At 50.4% G+C, this 15,883-nt stretch overlaps 1 protein-coding gene across 1 annotated transcript in view; it reads left to right on the top strand.

Moving 5' to 3' along the window:
• SNX8 (sorting nexin 8) overlaps positions 1-12,814 on the top strand; it is a gene marked incomplete at both ends in the record, with an annotated part of 60,412 nt that extends 47,598 nt beyond the window's left edge. Inside the window, 4 exons of the mRNA XM_080704279.1 lie at positions 6,000-6,068; positions 7,150-7,299; positions 7,640-7,789; positions 12,704-12,814. Coding sequence (XP_080560405.1) covers positions 6,000-6,068; positions 7,150-7,299; positions 7,640-7,789; positions 12,704-12,814 — 480 coding nt within the window. The remainder of the gene's footprint in view (positions 1-5,999; positions 6,069-7,149; positions 7,300-7,639; positions 7,790-12,703) is intronic.
• Positions 12,815-15,883: the final 3,069 nt, after the last annotated feature.

Here is a 15,883-nt window from a genome sequence, read left to right as displayed (position 1 = left end):
CAGATAGATCCCATTGTGCTACTCAAGTCAACTAGTATTTGACATGGTAACTTAGCTCAGGATAATTACTAAGTTCCCAGCACCCCGTGGGACTCCCTCCTTCCATCCTGACACTCGTACTCTCGGGAAGTACCTCTGTTGTACAGGCAGGAGTTGTTTTTAGAAATCTGCTAAATAATCTGGTAGTCATTGGGGATTACTTTAAAGATAGAGTGTTTATCATCAAATTTAAAAGTTCACCTGGGACTTTTATGTAATAAAACTGCTATTTAATTTTAAGGGTGAAAGCTTGTATCGAATTTACAGGAAATGATCTTTAAGTTGCTAGTAGCAGTTTTAAGTAAATCGATGTCCTTGTTGAAGCTTTGCTCCTGCCTGAGACCAGAGGCTCTTCAGATCTGCCTGCTGGGAATTTGGGGGCTTTTCTCCCTGGAGGCGGGTGCTCAGGTGCCCATGTTTCCACACTGAAGAAGGAACCTTGATCTCCTTTCTGATGTGGAAAGTCCTGGGTTTTCTTCTTCTCCTCCCAGTGTGCATGTATTCCTTTTAGAAAATGAGTTTAAGGCCGGGCGTGGTGGCGCACGCTTGTAATCCCCGCGCTTGGGAGGCTGAGACAGGAGGATCGCACAGGTTCGAAGGCAGCTTCAGCTACTTAGTGAGGCTCTCAGCAACTTAGTGAGACCCTGTTTCAAAATAAAATATAAAAAAAGGTCTGGGAGTATAGCCCGGAGGTAGAAAGCCTCTGGGTTCCACCCCCAGTACCACCAAAAAAAAAAAAAAAAAAAAAAAAAAAGAAAAGAAACTGAGTTTAAGGATATGTTGGTGTCTCTTGATTAGCACTGGGTCTGTATTTTGGCCAGGCCTGTGGTTGCCCATTTTCTATGATGGAGAGGACCTAGAACGAGGTGTAAGAAATGTGACTGGATGGAAAGTTCAGGAGCTCAGGATAGGGACCTGTGATTAGCAGCACCTATGCCATGACCTTAATTCAGTTATCTTGGTGTCTAGGCCTCAGTTTTTTTTTTGTTTTTTTTTTTTGGTGGTACTGGGGTTCCTGGAAGCCCTTCTACCTCCGGGCTACACTCCCAGACCTATTTTTACATTTTTATATTTGGAAACAGGGTCTCCTAAGCCAACGTGCGCGGCTGGCTTCGAACCTGCGCGATCCTCCTGTCTCTGCCTCCCAAGTGCGGGGATTTACAAGCGTGCGCCACCACGCCCGGCTAGGCCTCAGTTTTTCTATCAGCTAAATATAAAAGGGTAGAGAGGGAGCCGGGTGTAGGGTGCACGCTTGTAATCCCAGCATTTGGGAGGTTGAGGCCGGAGGATTGCAGTTCTTGAACAGCCTCAACTACTTAGTGAGGCCCTTTGCAACTCAGCGAGACCTGGTTTCAAAATAAAGAATAAAAAAATAGGGCTTGGGGATGCAGCTTGGAGGTAGAAAGCCCAGTACCTAAAAAAAAAATTCATTAAAAAAATAAAATAAAAGGGTAGAGCTGGGCGTGGTGGTGCACGCTTGTAATCCCAGCACTTGGGAAGCTGAGAAAGGATGATCACACAGGTTCAAAGCCAACCTCAGCTACTTAGTGAGGCTTCAGCAACTTAGACCCTGTTTCCAAATGCAGTATAAAATAGGTCAGGGAGTATAGCCTGGAGGTAGAAAAGCCCCTGGGTTCCACCCCCAAATCCCCCCAAAAATATATATATATATGTGGGTAAGCGGGGTGTGGTGGTGAGTGCCTGTAACCCCAGTACTTGGGAGGCTGAGACAGGAGGATCACAGGTTTAAGGATAGCCTCAATAAATTAGTGAGGCTCTCAGCAACTTATTGAGACCCTGTTTCAAAATTTTTAAAAACTTGGAGGTAGGATGCTTCTGGGTTCAATTCCCAGTATCATACACAAAAAAGTGTGTGTGTGTGTGTGTGTGTGTGTGTGTGTGTATACATAGACACATATATATCCATATACATGTATATGGATAATGTATATGTGTGCATATATATATTATTTAATTGAACAATTTTTTTAATCCATCAAACATTTTCTTCCAAGCTTGTATATAAAATACAGCCATTCAGTTAGGTGTGTGGCCCATGCCTGTTATCCCAGTATTTGGGAAAGGAGGATCGCAGGTTGGAGGCCAGTCTCAGCAACTTAGCAGACTCTTTTGGAGGCAGAATGCCCCTGGGTTCAATTCCCAGTAACAGAAATAGGAAGTTCTTCCTGTCTCAGGGACCCCGGCCCTCGCCACACAGCAGGTGGCCTCAGTGGGTGCCGGTCATCCCTGGGGCTCTGCAGTGCACAGAGTGAAAATTTCCAGGGCTAGGTTTGCAATACCAAACTCATCCTAGAAGAGGAAGAGGGAGGAAAGGCCTGGCTTCTTTTTTTTCCCCCTGTGGTACTGGGGACGGAACCCAGGGGCATTCTACCTCCAAGATACACCCCCAGTCTTATTTTTGTTTTTTTTTCGTGGTACTGGTGATAGATCCCTTCTACCTCCAGGCTACACTTCCAGACCTATTATATATATATATATAGTTTGTTTGTTTTAGAAACAGGGTCTCTTAAGCCAGCAAGGCTGGCTTCTAACCTGCGGATCCTCCTGTCTCCACTTTCCAAGCGTGGGGATTACAAGCGTGCACCACCATGCCCAGCGCACTATTTTTTTATTCTTTATTTTGAAACAGGGTCTTGCTGAGTTGCTGAGGCTATCTACGAACCTCGATCTTCCTGTCTCACCTTCCCAATTGCTGGGATTACAAGCATGCGCCACCATACCTGGCAGTCCTGGGCTTCTGATTTGGGGAAGTTTGTAGTTTGAGGTTCTTCTTAGCTCTATAGTTCTCTGATATTTCCCAAGTTCTGTTTTGACGTTTAATTTCTGGAGAAGTACTGCTTCCTGAATATTTCTCCCTGATGTTGGTTGTAATGAAACTAAGAGAATTCTTACATGAAATTGTATCAAGCCACTGACCAGGACTTTGATCCAGATACAGCTAAAATTCCACCTCACCCTTGCTCTGCAATTAAAGGCCTCCTGGGAATAAATAGAATTTTCCCAATTCTATTTTTAGTCACACTAGCTTTATTCTCCCCATACCTATGAGCTGTAGATAATGCAACCTCAGAAAGACAAGGGAGGTCCGAGGCAGGGTGATTCTCTAGGCCGACAGGGTCGTGTGCTTACTTAAAGACATACACATTCATGGTTTGAGGGCTCATGTGCTGAACCACATATGGGGCTTGGTGACAAATGAGAGATGCAGAGGACTCCCACCCTCCTCTCCTAATGGACCAAGGAAGAAGCCTCTGCCTGGTTGGCTACAGGGCACCTGTGTCCAAATGGTATTCTTTTCCTTTTCCTTTTTTGTGGTATTGGAGATAGAAATTAAGGGCATTCTACCTTCAAACTATACTCGTAGTCCTTATTTTTTTTTTTTTGTTATTATTATTATATTTGTGGTTCTAGGGATTGAACCCAGGGGCATTCTATGTCTGAGCTATATACCCCTAACCCTATTCTATTTTTTATTTTGAAACAGAGTCTAAGTTGGTGAGGGCCTTGCTAAGTTTTTAAGGCTGGCTGCAAACCTGCGATCCTCTTATCTCAGCTTCTCAAGTACTGGTAATATAGACATGAACCACCATGGCCAGCTGTGTGTGTGTGTGTGTGTGTGTGTGTGTGTGTGTGTGTGTGTGTTACTGGGGATGGAACCCTTCTATCTCTGGGCTACACTCCCAGACCTATTTTATATTTTTATTTAGAAACAGGGTCTCTTAAGCCAGTGAGGCTGGCTTCAAACCTGCGCGATCCTCCTGTTTCCGCCTCCCAAGCGCGGGGATTTACAAGCGTGTGCCACCACGCCCGGGTATTTTTTTTTTTTTTTTTGAAACAAGGTCTCACTAAATTGCAGAGGGTCAAGCCAGGTGTGGTGGTGCACACTTGTAATCCCAGCATTCCGTAGGCAGAGAATGGAGGATCATGGTTTATGAACAGCCTCTGCTACATAGCTAGGGCCTTTGCAACTCAGTGAGACACTTTCAAAAATTAAAAAAAAAAAAAAGACTAAAAATAGGGCCGGGGGTGTAGCTCAGAGGTACAATACCCCTAGGTTCAATCCCCGGTACCGCCAAAAAAAAAAAAAAAAAGTGAAAAGGGTCTTGGCTATGTTACTACGCTGAGCTTGAACCTGGGATCCTATGGATTCAGCTCCCAAGTACTGGGATTACAGCTGTTTGTGCACACCCATAATCCCAATACTTGGGAGGCTGAGACAGGAGGATTGCAGGTTTGACACCAGCCCCAGCAAACTTAGTGAGACTTTCAGCAACCTAGTGAGATTCTGTTTCAAAACAAAAAAATAAATAACCCAGTATTGGGGAAGCTGAGACAGAAGGATCCCAGGTTCACCGCCAGCCACAGCAGGTTAGCGAGGCCCTCTGTAATTTAGTGAAACCCTGTTTCAAAATAAAATAGGATTGGAGGTGTAGCTCAGAGGTAGAATGCCCCTGGGTTAAATCCAGTACAAAATAAATAAATAAATTCTAAGTAAGTAAAATACAATAGAGCTAGAGATGCAGCTCTGAGGTAGAATGCCCCTGGATTCAATCCCCAGTGCCAAGAGAGAGAGAGAAGGAAAAAATTAAAACCCCTTACCACATGTGTTATTTTCCTGGAACTTATGGGCTAGATCTGGATTAGCTGCAGGTGTGGGTTTAAGTGACTGGGAACTTCTCACTCAGCACACCAAGGCCTCGGGGGTGGGAGGGGCATATCCGGCTCCTCTGGGGAGGCCGCAGATCCCGCTCCTAGTTCCTATGAAACCTCTTTGCTTCTTCCCGGTCCTCTGCCACCTCATGCTGCACTGTTCCTGGCACCCAGGCCCATGCAGGGCTTCTCTGCCTGCTGTGGCTGGAGTGCTGAGGTCATGGGAATGAGCTGTTGGGGCTGTGTGCACGCGGGCGGCGCACATGAGGCGGCCACGGGGTCGCGGCAGAGTCTGCTTCTGTGTGTATGCTGTCTCTGAATGGTGACGTGTCCCTGGATGCTGTGGCCGAGTCCAAGAGCCTGGCTTTCCCCATCATTGCCAGGTGCCCGTTTCCCTCACGGGGCTGCCTATGCTGCTGTGGGCTCATGTGCACCTGTCTGTCTGTCGCAATCCCTGTGCTGCTTCTGCATAGACCCATGAGTTTAGTGAAGAGGAGCCCCCGTCTGCTGCCCTCTTTCCTCTCTGGCCTTCTGTGCACACCCCTGCTTATCCTCCCATGTGAGCGGATGCCTCAGAACATCTCTGCTCGCTTATCTCGACGTGAGCCTCTACTGCAAGTCTTTCCTGTAGTTATGCCTCCTCTCCCCTCTCTTCCCCTTCCTACACCGACGGTCTTTCCCTGTTAGTACTGCTCAGGCAGTGTCCCCTGTTCCCAGCAGTAACTCTCCTGCTTAGTCCCCTTTGGACACACTTAATAGCGTCCAGTGAAACCCTTTTTTGTAGTACTGGGCAGCGCTACTGGGAGTGGTGTGTGTGTGTGTAGCTGTGTAGATGGGTAGATGGGTTTTTTTTTTTTTTTTGGTGGTACTGGGGTTCCTGGAAGCCCTTCTACCTCCAGGCTACACTCCCAGACCTATTTTATGCTTTTTATTTGGAAACAGGGTCTCTTAAGCCAGCAAGGCTGGCTTTGAACCAGCGTGATCCTCCTGTCTCCGCCTCCCAAGCACAGGGATTACAAGCTTGTGCCACCACGGCCGGCAATGTGTAGATGGGTTTGGAAAGCTAGATGGAAGACACAGTGGTGTTGAATTGCTAGAGCAGAGAGGGTGGCCGCCCTGTCCCCATCGGGACCGTGGGCTTCCCAGCATCTTGGCTTGTTCTTGAGGTGCTGCCTGGTAGGGAAGAGGGCCCTTCTGCAAGGGCTGGTGGTGCAGGCTGTGGTGGGTGTGAGCCCCCTGGCAGGGTCCTGGTTGGCCCTGTTTTTGATTAACTCACTCTTGTTCCCTAGGGCAAACAGGAGGAGAATGATGTGGTAGAGAAGCTGAACCTTTTCCTGGATTTGCTCCAGTCCTACAAAGTGAGTCTCAGTTGCTGCTTGGTCCGGGTAGAGCTCTGGAGAAGGACTGCCCGGGGAGGGTGAACAGGCCTTCTGTGTCTTGCTGTTTTCCCCTTGGGCTGCTCGGGGTTCCTTGGTCCTTGCCTCAGCAGGCCTCCTCAGTCGAAAGTGGGAGATGATTGTCCTGGGTGTGAGAAGCTTTGGGGACTGTGCGTGCGCGCGCGCATGCGCTCTCTTTAGGTATCTGGGGGTTTGGCTCAGCACAAAGAGAATTTCCCCAAGAATGGGTGGAGATTCTAGGAGGCTAGAATCTAGAACAGGGAAGCTTTCTAAATGTTGAAGCATCTATGATGGTTGCTGTGTTTAGACAGAAATCCATCCTACTGTGGAGCTCAGTGATACCTGGCTTAGTGCTTATGGGGAATGTTGTAGAAAGGATTCTCTGTTGAGTGGGGTGGGAGCAGGGGCCTCTAAAGTCCTTGTGCTGGTTCTGTGGCTCTTATTTCTCAGGAGTTTTCTGCTATGGTTGTTGAGGGTCCTTCTGGTTAAGGCCAGTATGTTTTCCTTTGGGGGCTGCCTGCACTCCTGTTGGTAGGTCACTGGCTCTCTGGAATTGAGTGGTATTTAAAGTTCAGAACTCTCTCAGGGGTCTGGGGTATATTCCCCTTTTAAACCAAGGTTTTTAAATGTAGGTTTTGAGTTTGGAGCTTGGGGGTCACCCGTGCAGTCGCCCCCATGCACACTAGTGTGCATCTGATTGCATCTGAGCAGGGTCTGGCCCCTGAACTGCTCTGCTTCTTCACCGTTTCCTGAGAGAGCACAAGCGTGTGCAGTCATTTTCTGAAGAGAAAAAGCAGTCCTTTGGAAGGGCCCCAGTAGCTTCCACTTTTAGCCCTTGGCTGCCAGTCTGCACACCCCAGCCATCCCACCGTGTCCTGGCCTCCTCTGCTGTCCACTAGTGGTGCTTTTTCCTGTTGGGAGGTGGGAGAGCCTAAGTGGTTCTGCTGGAGGGGCTCCAGGGTGTCCCTAGGCTCTGGGTCCCTCTGGGTTGGCTGCTGAGGACCTCAAGAGCCAGTGGGCGAAGGCGCCTCCCTCCCTGCAGGACCTTTGTGAGCGGCACGAGAAGGGCGTGCTGCACAAGCACCAGCGGGCGCTGCACAAGTACGGCCTGATGAAGAGGCAGATGATGAGCGCCGCTGTGCAGAACCGCGAGCCGGAGTCCGTGGAGCAGCTGGAGTCCCGCATCGTGGAGGTAGGCGGGCTCGGGGAGCGCCTGCATCCCTGGCCCTGCTGGCACTCGGAGCTGTCCTTGTGAACTCTTGGTTGGCTGGAGGAGCTTGTGGAAGGTCCGTGCCAGTGTGCCCAGCTGGGGCCTGGTGGAGGTGGGAGAGCTGCCCCGGGGCCCTGAGTGATGTGTTTCCTCACTCATGGTGCCCGTGTCCCTGGCCCTGTGTTCCCCTGGAGTCTCGCCTGTGGTTGCAAGGGAAGGACTGAGCCTCTAGGCTCAGGGAGAGTGCCTGCGGTGCGCCTTGGTGCGCCTTCTCTCAGGCGTCTGCCAGGCCAGTTGCACAGGGAGGCTCTGTTTCTTGCAGCAAGAGAATGTGATTCAGACCATGGAGCTCCGGAACTACTTTTCCCTGTACTGCCTGCACCAGGAGACACAGCTCATCCACGTCTACCTGCCTCTCACTTCCCACATCCTCGGGGCCTTCGTCAACTCTCAGATCCAAGGGCACAAAGAGGTGAGGCCCTCTTGCCCCTCCTCCTGTCCTGGCCAGCGCCTTCCTCTTTCCATCTGCTCTTCCTTTGAGCCTGCAGCCCCTGCAGCTAGTGAGCCTGGGAAATCACTTAGGACCAATAGTGGAGTTGGGATACATGTGGATATTAAAGCATAGCTCTTGTTCAGATCTACTAGTCTCTCATAGGCCAGACTGATAATTGTGAAATTTTCTTCATGGTCCTCGGTGGAGGGAGGAATAGAGACCAGAAAGAAGCAATTCATTGCCCTCTGGAAGAATTTGAGAAGACAGAGGAAAAGCATGTAGAATCCCTTAACCCTATGACTGAGAGGAGGAGTGGTGGGAATCAGGTTTGAGTGGTTAAGAATACCATCAAGCTGGGTGTGCTGGTGCATGCCTGTAATCCCAGTACTTGCTAGACTGAGACATAGGGATCGCTGTTTTGAGGTCAGCTTTAGCAACTTAGCGAGACCCTGTTTAAAAATAAAATAAAAAAATGGCCTGGAGGTGTAGCTTGGAGGTAGGTAGACTGCCTCTTGGGTTCAATACTGAGCACCAAAAAAAACCACCCCAAAACCCAATAAAAAACCATCAACTGGTTTTTTGATGGTTCACCGTCACCCACCTGTAATCCTAGCTACTCAGGAGGCTGAGGCAGGAGGATTGACGTTTATTGAGATTTTTCCTTTGAAATTAAAACAGCCAGGCATGGTGGTGCATGCTTGTAATCCTGAATGAGGCTGAGACCGCATTCGGGAGGCTGAGATGGGAGGATTGTGGTTTGTGGACAGCCTCAGCTACGTAGTGAGGCCCTTCGCAACTCAGTGAGACCTGTTGTCAAAAATAAAAAGACAAGCCGGGTGTGGTGGCGCACGCTTGTAATCCCCGCGCTTGGGAGGCGGAGACAGGAGGATCGCACAGGTTCAAAGCCAGCCGCGCTGGCGTAAGAGACCCTGTTTCAAAAATATAAAATAGGTCTGGGAGCGTAGCCCGGAGGTAGAAGGGCTTCCAGGAACCCCAGTACCACCAAATAAAAATAAAAATAAAAATAAAGACTAAAAAATAGGGCTGGGGGTGTAGCTCAGAGGTACAATGCCCCTGGGTTCCATTCCATTCCTAGTGCTGCAAACACACACACACACACACACACACACACACACACACACACACAATATAAAAAAACACACACACAAAAAAGCCAGATGTGGTGGCACTTGCCTGTAATCCTAGTACTTGAGAGTCTGAGATAGAAGGATCACAGGTTTGAGGCCAGCCTCAGCAGCTTAGCAAGACCCTGTTTGAAAGTAAAAATAAAAAGGGCTGGGAGTGTAGCTCTGAAGTAGAAGGCCCTTGGGTTCAATCCCCCAATACTAATTTAAAAATAAAAAGCTGGATGTGGTGGTGCAAACTTGTTATCTAGTACTTGGGAGGCTGAGACAGGAGGATTGCAAGTTTGTGGCCAACTTCAGCTACTTAGTGAGGCCCTTCTCAATTTAGTGAGACCCTGTTTCAAAATAAAGAATAAAAATAGGGCTGGGGTATAGCTCGAAGGTAAAATGCCTCTGGGTTCAATCCCAAGTTTTGCAAAAACACATAAAACCAAAAAAAGCCAACGCAATGGTGCATGCTTATAATACCAGTACTTGGGAGGCTGAGGCAGGAGGATCACAGGTTTGAAGCCAGCCACAGCAACTTAGTGAGCCTCTCAGCAACCTAGTGAGACTTTGTTTCCAAATAAGGCATAAAATTGGTGTGAGGGTATAGCTTAGAAGTAGAATGCCTCTGGATTCAATCCCCAATACCACCAAAAAGAAAAAAAAAATATGGAATGTAACACAACAGTATAATGACCCTAGGTTTAGTCCCTGGGTTTAGTTTTTGTTGTAAAACCCAACAAAAATCACAGAAAAACATGGACTAAACTTTTTTTCTGGAAACTCTGGTCAGCTTCCAGTTGCTGGCTCCTTGGTTTTTTTTTTTTTTTTTTTTTTTTTGGTGGTACTGGGGGTGGAACCCAGGGGCTTTCTACCTTCAGGCTATACTCACAGACCTATTTTATATTTTATTTGGAAACAGGGTCTCAACTAAGTTCCTGAGAGCCTCACTAAGTAGCTGAGGCTCGCTTTGAACCTGTGTGATCCTCCTGTCTCTGGCTCCCAAGCATGGGGATTACAAGTGCAGCCTGTCCCCGCCCGGCTCCTCAGTCTTGGAGAAGCACACCATTAGTCATCAGAGACATTGCTGACTGTGGGGATCCTCAGCTCTGCTTGCGTGGTCTAGACGCATGACTCCTCTTTGCTCATTTCAGCAATGGCGTGTCTGTCCTTCTCTGAATGGTCTAGAATGCTGCGTGTCTGGCCAGGGCTGAGGCTGACTTAACACATGATGCTGTCCAGTTCCTCTTTCCTAGCCCTGACGTAGTCCCCATGCCCTCTGCTTTCTTTTTTATTCCTTTTTTTGTGTGTGCGTGTTGAGGTACTGGGGATTGAGCCCAGGGGCATTCTACCTCCAAGTAGTACCCCCAGCCCTATTTTTTATCCTTTATTTTGAAACTGGGTCTACTAAGTTGCACAGGACCTCACTAAGTAGTTGAGGCTGGCTGTGAACCTGCAATCCTCCTGTCTCAGCCTCCCAAGTACTGGAATTACGGGCATGCACCACTCTGGCCCTATGCTTTCTGATATTTTCTGGCCTGGCTTCCTTTGCAAGTGACCATTGATGCCTCTTGCCAGCACTGGTACCATAATTGCCCCATAATGTCCCTCCTGAGAGGGACACATTTGCCTGCGGCCACCTCCAGCCTTTTGAGGCAGGGGAGGAGCCCAGACTCTGAATTAATAACCTCCATTCTTAGGTACCTTCTGAATAACTTTTAAGACCTCTTTTGTTTTGTTTTGGTATTGGGAATTGAACCCAGAGGTATCCTACCTCCGAGGTATACCCAGCTCTCCTTTTTTTATTTTTTGTTTTTTGTTTTGAAACAGGGTCTTACTAGGTTGTTGAGAGTTTTGCTAAATTGCTGAGGCTGGTCTTGAACCTGTGATTCTTCTGTCTCAACCTCCCAAGTACTGGGATTTGACTTCTTCTGACCTACGTGGCTCAGTTTCCCACCTGAAAATGGCATAAAGTACAACGGTGGCAGGTTCCCATTCTGCTTGGGCGTTGGTAGTGGGTGACAGGCTAATGCAGTGCTTATTGCTTGACAGCAGCTGGCCAGGCTCTGGCGTGTTGGGTACCGGCTGGATTACAGCGTTACTGTCACCAGGGAGACGGAGCAGTAGACTGGTGTGGAGCAGAGACTCACACCTGGCAGAGGCTAGTCTAGATCCTGGGGAAAGAAGAAAGGCCAGTGCTGCTACGTGGGGGCCAGAAAGCAGCGTGTCACATGAACTTAGACCTGCAGTGGCTTAGACCTGCCTGGGGCTGGGGTGAGGGTCATGAAGCATAGAGGTTCAGGCGATAACAGTGAGACTGTGTGACCAGCGGGGCGGGGCTGCATCCCATCTGGGTGTCTTGTTGCCTCCCAGATCCTGGGAGATTGCTCTGTCATCAGTGACTCAGCAATACTCTGCCCTGTCGAGCTGAGACTGAACCTCAGCGGCACGTACCCAGGGCTGGCGCGGCTTGTCTGTTACTGCACGATCCGCACACCACAGAGCCCGTCCCAGCCACACGCCTACCTTGTGCCTGTCAGATCTGGATGTGGAAGTGCCTGGGCAGTGGCCACAGCCACATTGTATTTCTGTTCATGGTTTGCTCACCTGGGGGATGTTTGTGCTGGTGTTTGACCTGCTGGGCCACTCAGAAGGCCAGTGCTCCCAGAGCTGTAGGGGATGCTGCTGGGAGTAGCCTAATAGCCATGCTTCTAAAATATCATGTCAGTAGCCAGGCACAGTGGCCCATGCCTGTAATCCCAGTACTTGGGAGGCTGAGATAGGAAGATTGGAGGTTGAAGGACAGCCTCAGCAACTTAGGCCCTGTCTCAAAATAAAAAAAATAGCAGGGCTGGAGGTATAGCTCAGAGGTAGAATGCCCTTGGGTTCAGCCTCTAGTACCCCACACAAAACAATCCGCTAGATCCCACAGCTAGCAGACTTTAGGCCCTTTGGTCCTGTGTGCAGGGGACAGGGGATGAACACCTGTGGACCTAGAGGATGGGCCCCCCATGAAGGAGTGAGAAGGGCCAACTCGCCCTCATTTCTTACAGAAGCTCTGTGGTGCCGGGGTCCAGCCCTAGCAATAGTCGAGGTTCGTGTGCTGGTGAGAGGAGAGTCGAGGTCGTGAGAGAGAAGACACTGACACACGAGACCAGATGGCAGCTTCTCGAACTTTATTCTGATGGAAGCTTCTCCAGCTTCTCTCTTACTCTTTTCTTACTTCTTTTCTTTCAGGATTTGTTACAATCTTTATAGTCATGAAAACAGGAACTTCAAGGACAGAAAGTCTTTTTACAGACTTCAGGGCAGGGTATCAGACATTTAAATAATCAGAAAGTATGCTTTGTCTCACTTCACAAGGCCAACTTGAACTTAATCATATATATTGGCCCAAACTAAAGTCAGTTTGAACTTAATCTTTGGCCCAAACTTTATCCTTGGGAAAAAAATCTTTGCTGCCTGAGTCTCTCACAAGCCGCTGCCCATCAATTTTAGTTATAATGCTTATACATAAGATTCCAATTATTCATATTGATCCAAATAATCCTAAAATAATTTTTTGAAGAAGGGAATGCTAGACATACTTCATGGGGGATCTATGCCTTTGCAGGTCCCCCGATCGAGCTTTCTCAAGATCGGCATGAGCTGCTGTAGCACCGTGGTCACGACCTGGGGGAGGTGGTAATAGAATTGGAGCTGGCGTGGGGTGGGTGGTGTGAGTCCTGTCCTGTCCTGCCCATCCTGTTTCCTCTCTCTGCAGATGAGCAAGGTGTGGGATGACTTGAAGCCGAAGCTCACCTGCCTCTTTGCTGGACCACAGAGTGCGCTGACGCCGCCACGGTCCCCACAGGATGGCATGTGTCCTCACTAGTGCCTGAGGTCCGCGGCACGGCTCCCCGCGGCCTCACTAAAGCCTCTTTCCAAACGCGTGTCCCTGGCTGATTCCCTTCAGATGGCTGCTGCCGCCCCATGGGGCCCTGGTAGGCAAAGCAGAGGTGCTCATGCTCACCTGGCCAGTGGGCATAGCCGTTGTCTTTGCTCCTTTTCCTCCTGATGGAGGCCTGTGCCTGCCCCCCACCTGCCTGCCCTGTGGCTGCTAGCCTGGTGGTGAGAGGTTGGCATGCTCTGGGATGGGTTTCTCATGATGCCCAGAGTTGGGGAGCTGAGGGTCATTTCCACAGCCTGGGGAGTGAAGAGGGGACCTTGGTGCTAGAACCACCCAGGCTAGCCTTGGGGATCAACTGAGCAGAGTCGAGGGAGGGCAGGGCTGTCCTGTGGCCAGGTGGCCACTGGGTGAGGAGATGGCCAGTCTCTGACAGTGAGAGGTCAGACTGTTGACCAGGGCCGGCTCCAGGTTGGCAGCATCACTGTCTCGCACGCACAGGATGGGAAGTAAGGTGGGGTCACCTGCCAGTGCAGGTCACTGGGTGCTCAGTGTTTGATGTCCTAGGGGGCATCCCCCAGGGATGCTCCGGTGGGTACCTGCAGAGCTCTGGTGTGGGGCTGACCTCGGGCCAGGTGTCTCCAGTCAGCCTCCTCCAGCACACACTGTGGTCCTGAGTGTATCGGACAAAAGCACGTCTCTATCCTGAGATGATGTGCGCGGGGCTCCTGTGTGTCTGCAGGCTTAAAACAGCTGGTGTTTTCCCTGTCATAGCCCACTGGGGCTGAAAGGGTGGGGCAGAGGACAGGTGCTGGCGGATCAGGTGCAGAGGGGGGATGTTGTGTTTAGCTGGGTCTTTGGAGGGAAGTGTCTTTGGGGCTGGGCTCAACCCCCTTTAAATGTTCCTTCTTTGGGCAGCTGTAACCCTCCTCCCAGCCTCCCTCCTATCCATTTGCTCTGCAGCCACTGCCTTCTTCAGGTTGAAGAAAGCTGTTCTCAGAGCTCTATGGGAGGCCTGGGTGTGTTGCTGCTCCCACACACAGGGTCTGCTTCCCCTCAGGCTTCATTGACCCCTGTCCTCACTGCCTAGGGAGGCAACATGGGAAGAGAGTCTGACAGGCCCACAGGGTTTCTGAAATTCCTCCCTCCCAGGATGCCTGCTAGACACTATGCCTCTCAGTTCAGCATAGGACTTGACCCTCCGTAGGGGTGTGGGGGCATCTATGCAGCTCACAGAGGGAGGCCCCAGCTCACTGGGCACCCTGTGGGTGGGCTGTCTTTACCCTCAGACTGGAAATTCAGGGCCCCCAGGATCCAGCATAAAGCTTCGTGGGACCCCCTGGGAGAACACAGTGCTGTGAGGTGGTGGCTGTGGAGTCTGCCTGTGCTGCCACAGGGCTACTGGAAGGCACAGCCTGTGACCATGTGGAAACAAGTTCTGAGTCATCGTGTGGACCTGCCACTCGCAGGACTGTTCCCTCCATACCGTGGTACACTTGCGCTGTAACGCCTGACCCCCGGAGGCCTTTCCTGCCCTGCCTGCAGCAGCACTGCTAGACTCGGAAGCCCTGGGCACAGTGTGGGGCCACCCGCTGGCTGTGGGACTGGAGGCTGTGGGCATTCACTGGGGTCAGGGTCTGTGTCTCTAGGGGTGACATTTGCATTCCTCATACAGGCCACTGAGGAGCCTGGCACCAAGTCTTCAAAATTAATTTTTCTGCCCAGCATGTCGGTGCACACTTGTAATCCCAGTAATTGGAAGGCTAAGACAGGAGGATTGTGGGTTTGCAGCCAGCCTCAGCTACTACAACTCAGACCTTGTTTCCCAATAAAAAATAAAATAGGGATGGGGGTATAGTTCAGAGGTAGAATGTCCCCGAGTTTAATCCCCAGCACTACAAAAATAAAGAAAAAATTAACTTTTCTGAGGGTGTTATAAGGTCACTTTCCTGGTGCCTTCTGCTGCAAGGGGTCTCAAGGTCTTTTTGCCATGTTTTGGGGGCCAAGGGCTGGGGTGTGTAGTGGGAGGAGAGGGGAGGTGTGAGGAGGACAGCCTGTCTGTCCTGCTGTGGTGCCCATGCCTTGGGAGCCATGGAGTGGGGCCCACAGATAGCGGGGGATCTGTCTGTTTAGATGGGAGTTTCCATCCCTTTCCACCCACCCTCTCCCACCCCTAGGTGCTTGAAGAGCAGTAGGAGAGCTTTGCTGGGACCGCAGAGGCCACCTTCATTTTTCCACTCCCAGTTCCAGGTGGAGTGGTCCCCTCCACGGTGGTAGGGGACCAAGGCTTCCTACACCCTGCTCTGGCTGTTTGGCTACCCAGCCTGTGTACTCCTACCCTGGCCACGCCTGGCCTGGTAGAAGGGTGGCCAGGCCCGATTCTGGGGCAGGAAGGCTGAGTGGGACCAAGGCTTCAGCCTTAGCATGTTCAGCAGCAGGAGGGGACTGCAGAGCTGGAGTTGTGAACGGAGTGTTTTGTCAGGCCCACCCAGCCTTGTCCAGCTCACTCAGTGGCATTGTGCCAGGCCGCGGAGGCCACACAGGAAGGGAAGGCGGGCTTCAGGAGGTCCCGTGGGGGCGCCTGGGACTCTGAGCCAGTGTGGCCAGGATTGTTCAGTGTTGAGGCCTTTCCTCCTGCTTTGCGGGAAACGGTTCTATGTACGAAGCACTTTATGCTGCTGCAGGAATTAGTTACTATACCCAATAAACTGGAACTGTTTACAGATGACCTCTGTTCTGCAATTTTTTTTCCTTTTTGCGGCACTGGGGATGGGACCCAAGGGCATTCTACCTCTGAGCTACACCCCTAGCCCTATTTTCATTCTTTATTTTGAAACAGGGTCTCACTGAGTTGCAAAGGGCCTAAGTAGCTGAGGCTGGCCGTGAACCATGATCCTCCTGTCTCAGCCTCCCAAATGCTGGGATTACAAGCGTGCGCCACATACCCGGCTATGTTTTGTAACTTTATTCACAAACCTCTAAACAAATCACTAAATGTATCTGAAAGTTGGGTAACGTTGTAGGTTCTTTGTGCAATGGTGGTCTGGCTCTCCCACC

The sequence above is a fragment of the Muscardinus avellanarius genome, assembly GCF_963383645.1.
Source record: "Muscardinus avellanarius genome assembly, chromosome: 10".
Classification (NCBI taxonomy): Eukaryota; Metazoa; Chordata; class Mammalia; order Rodentia; family Gliridae; genus Muscardinus; species Muscardinus avellanarius.
This window is presented reverse-complemented; position numbering and strand designations above follow the sequence as displayed.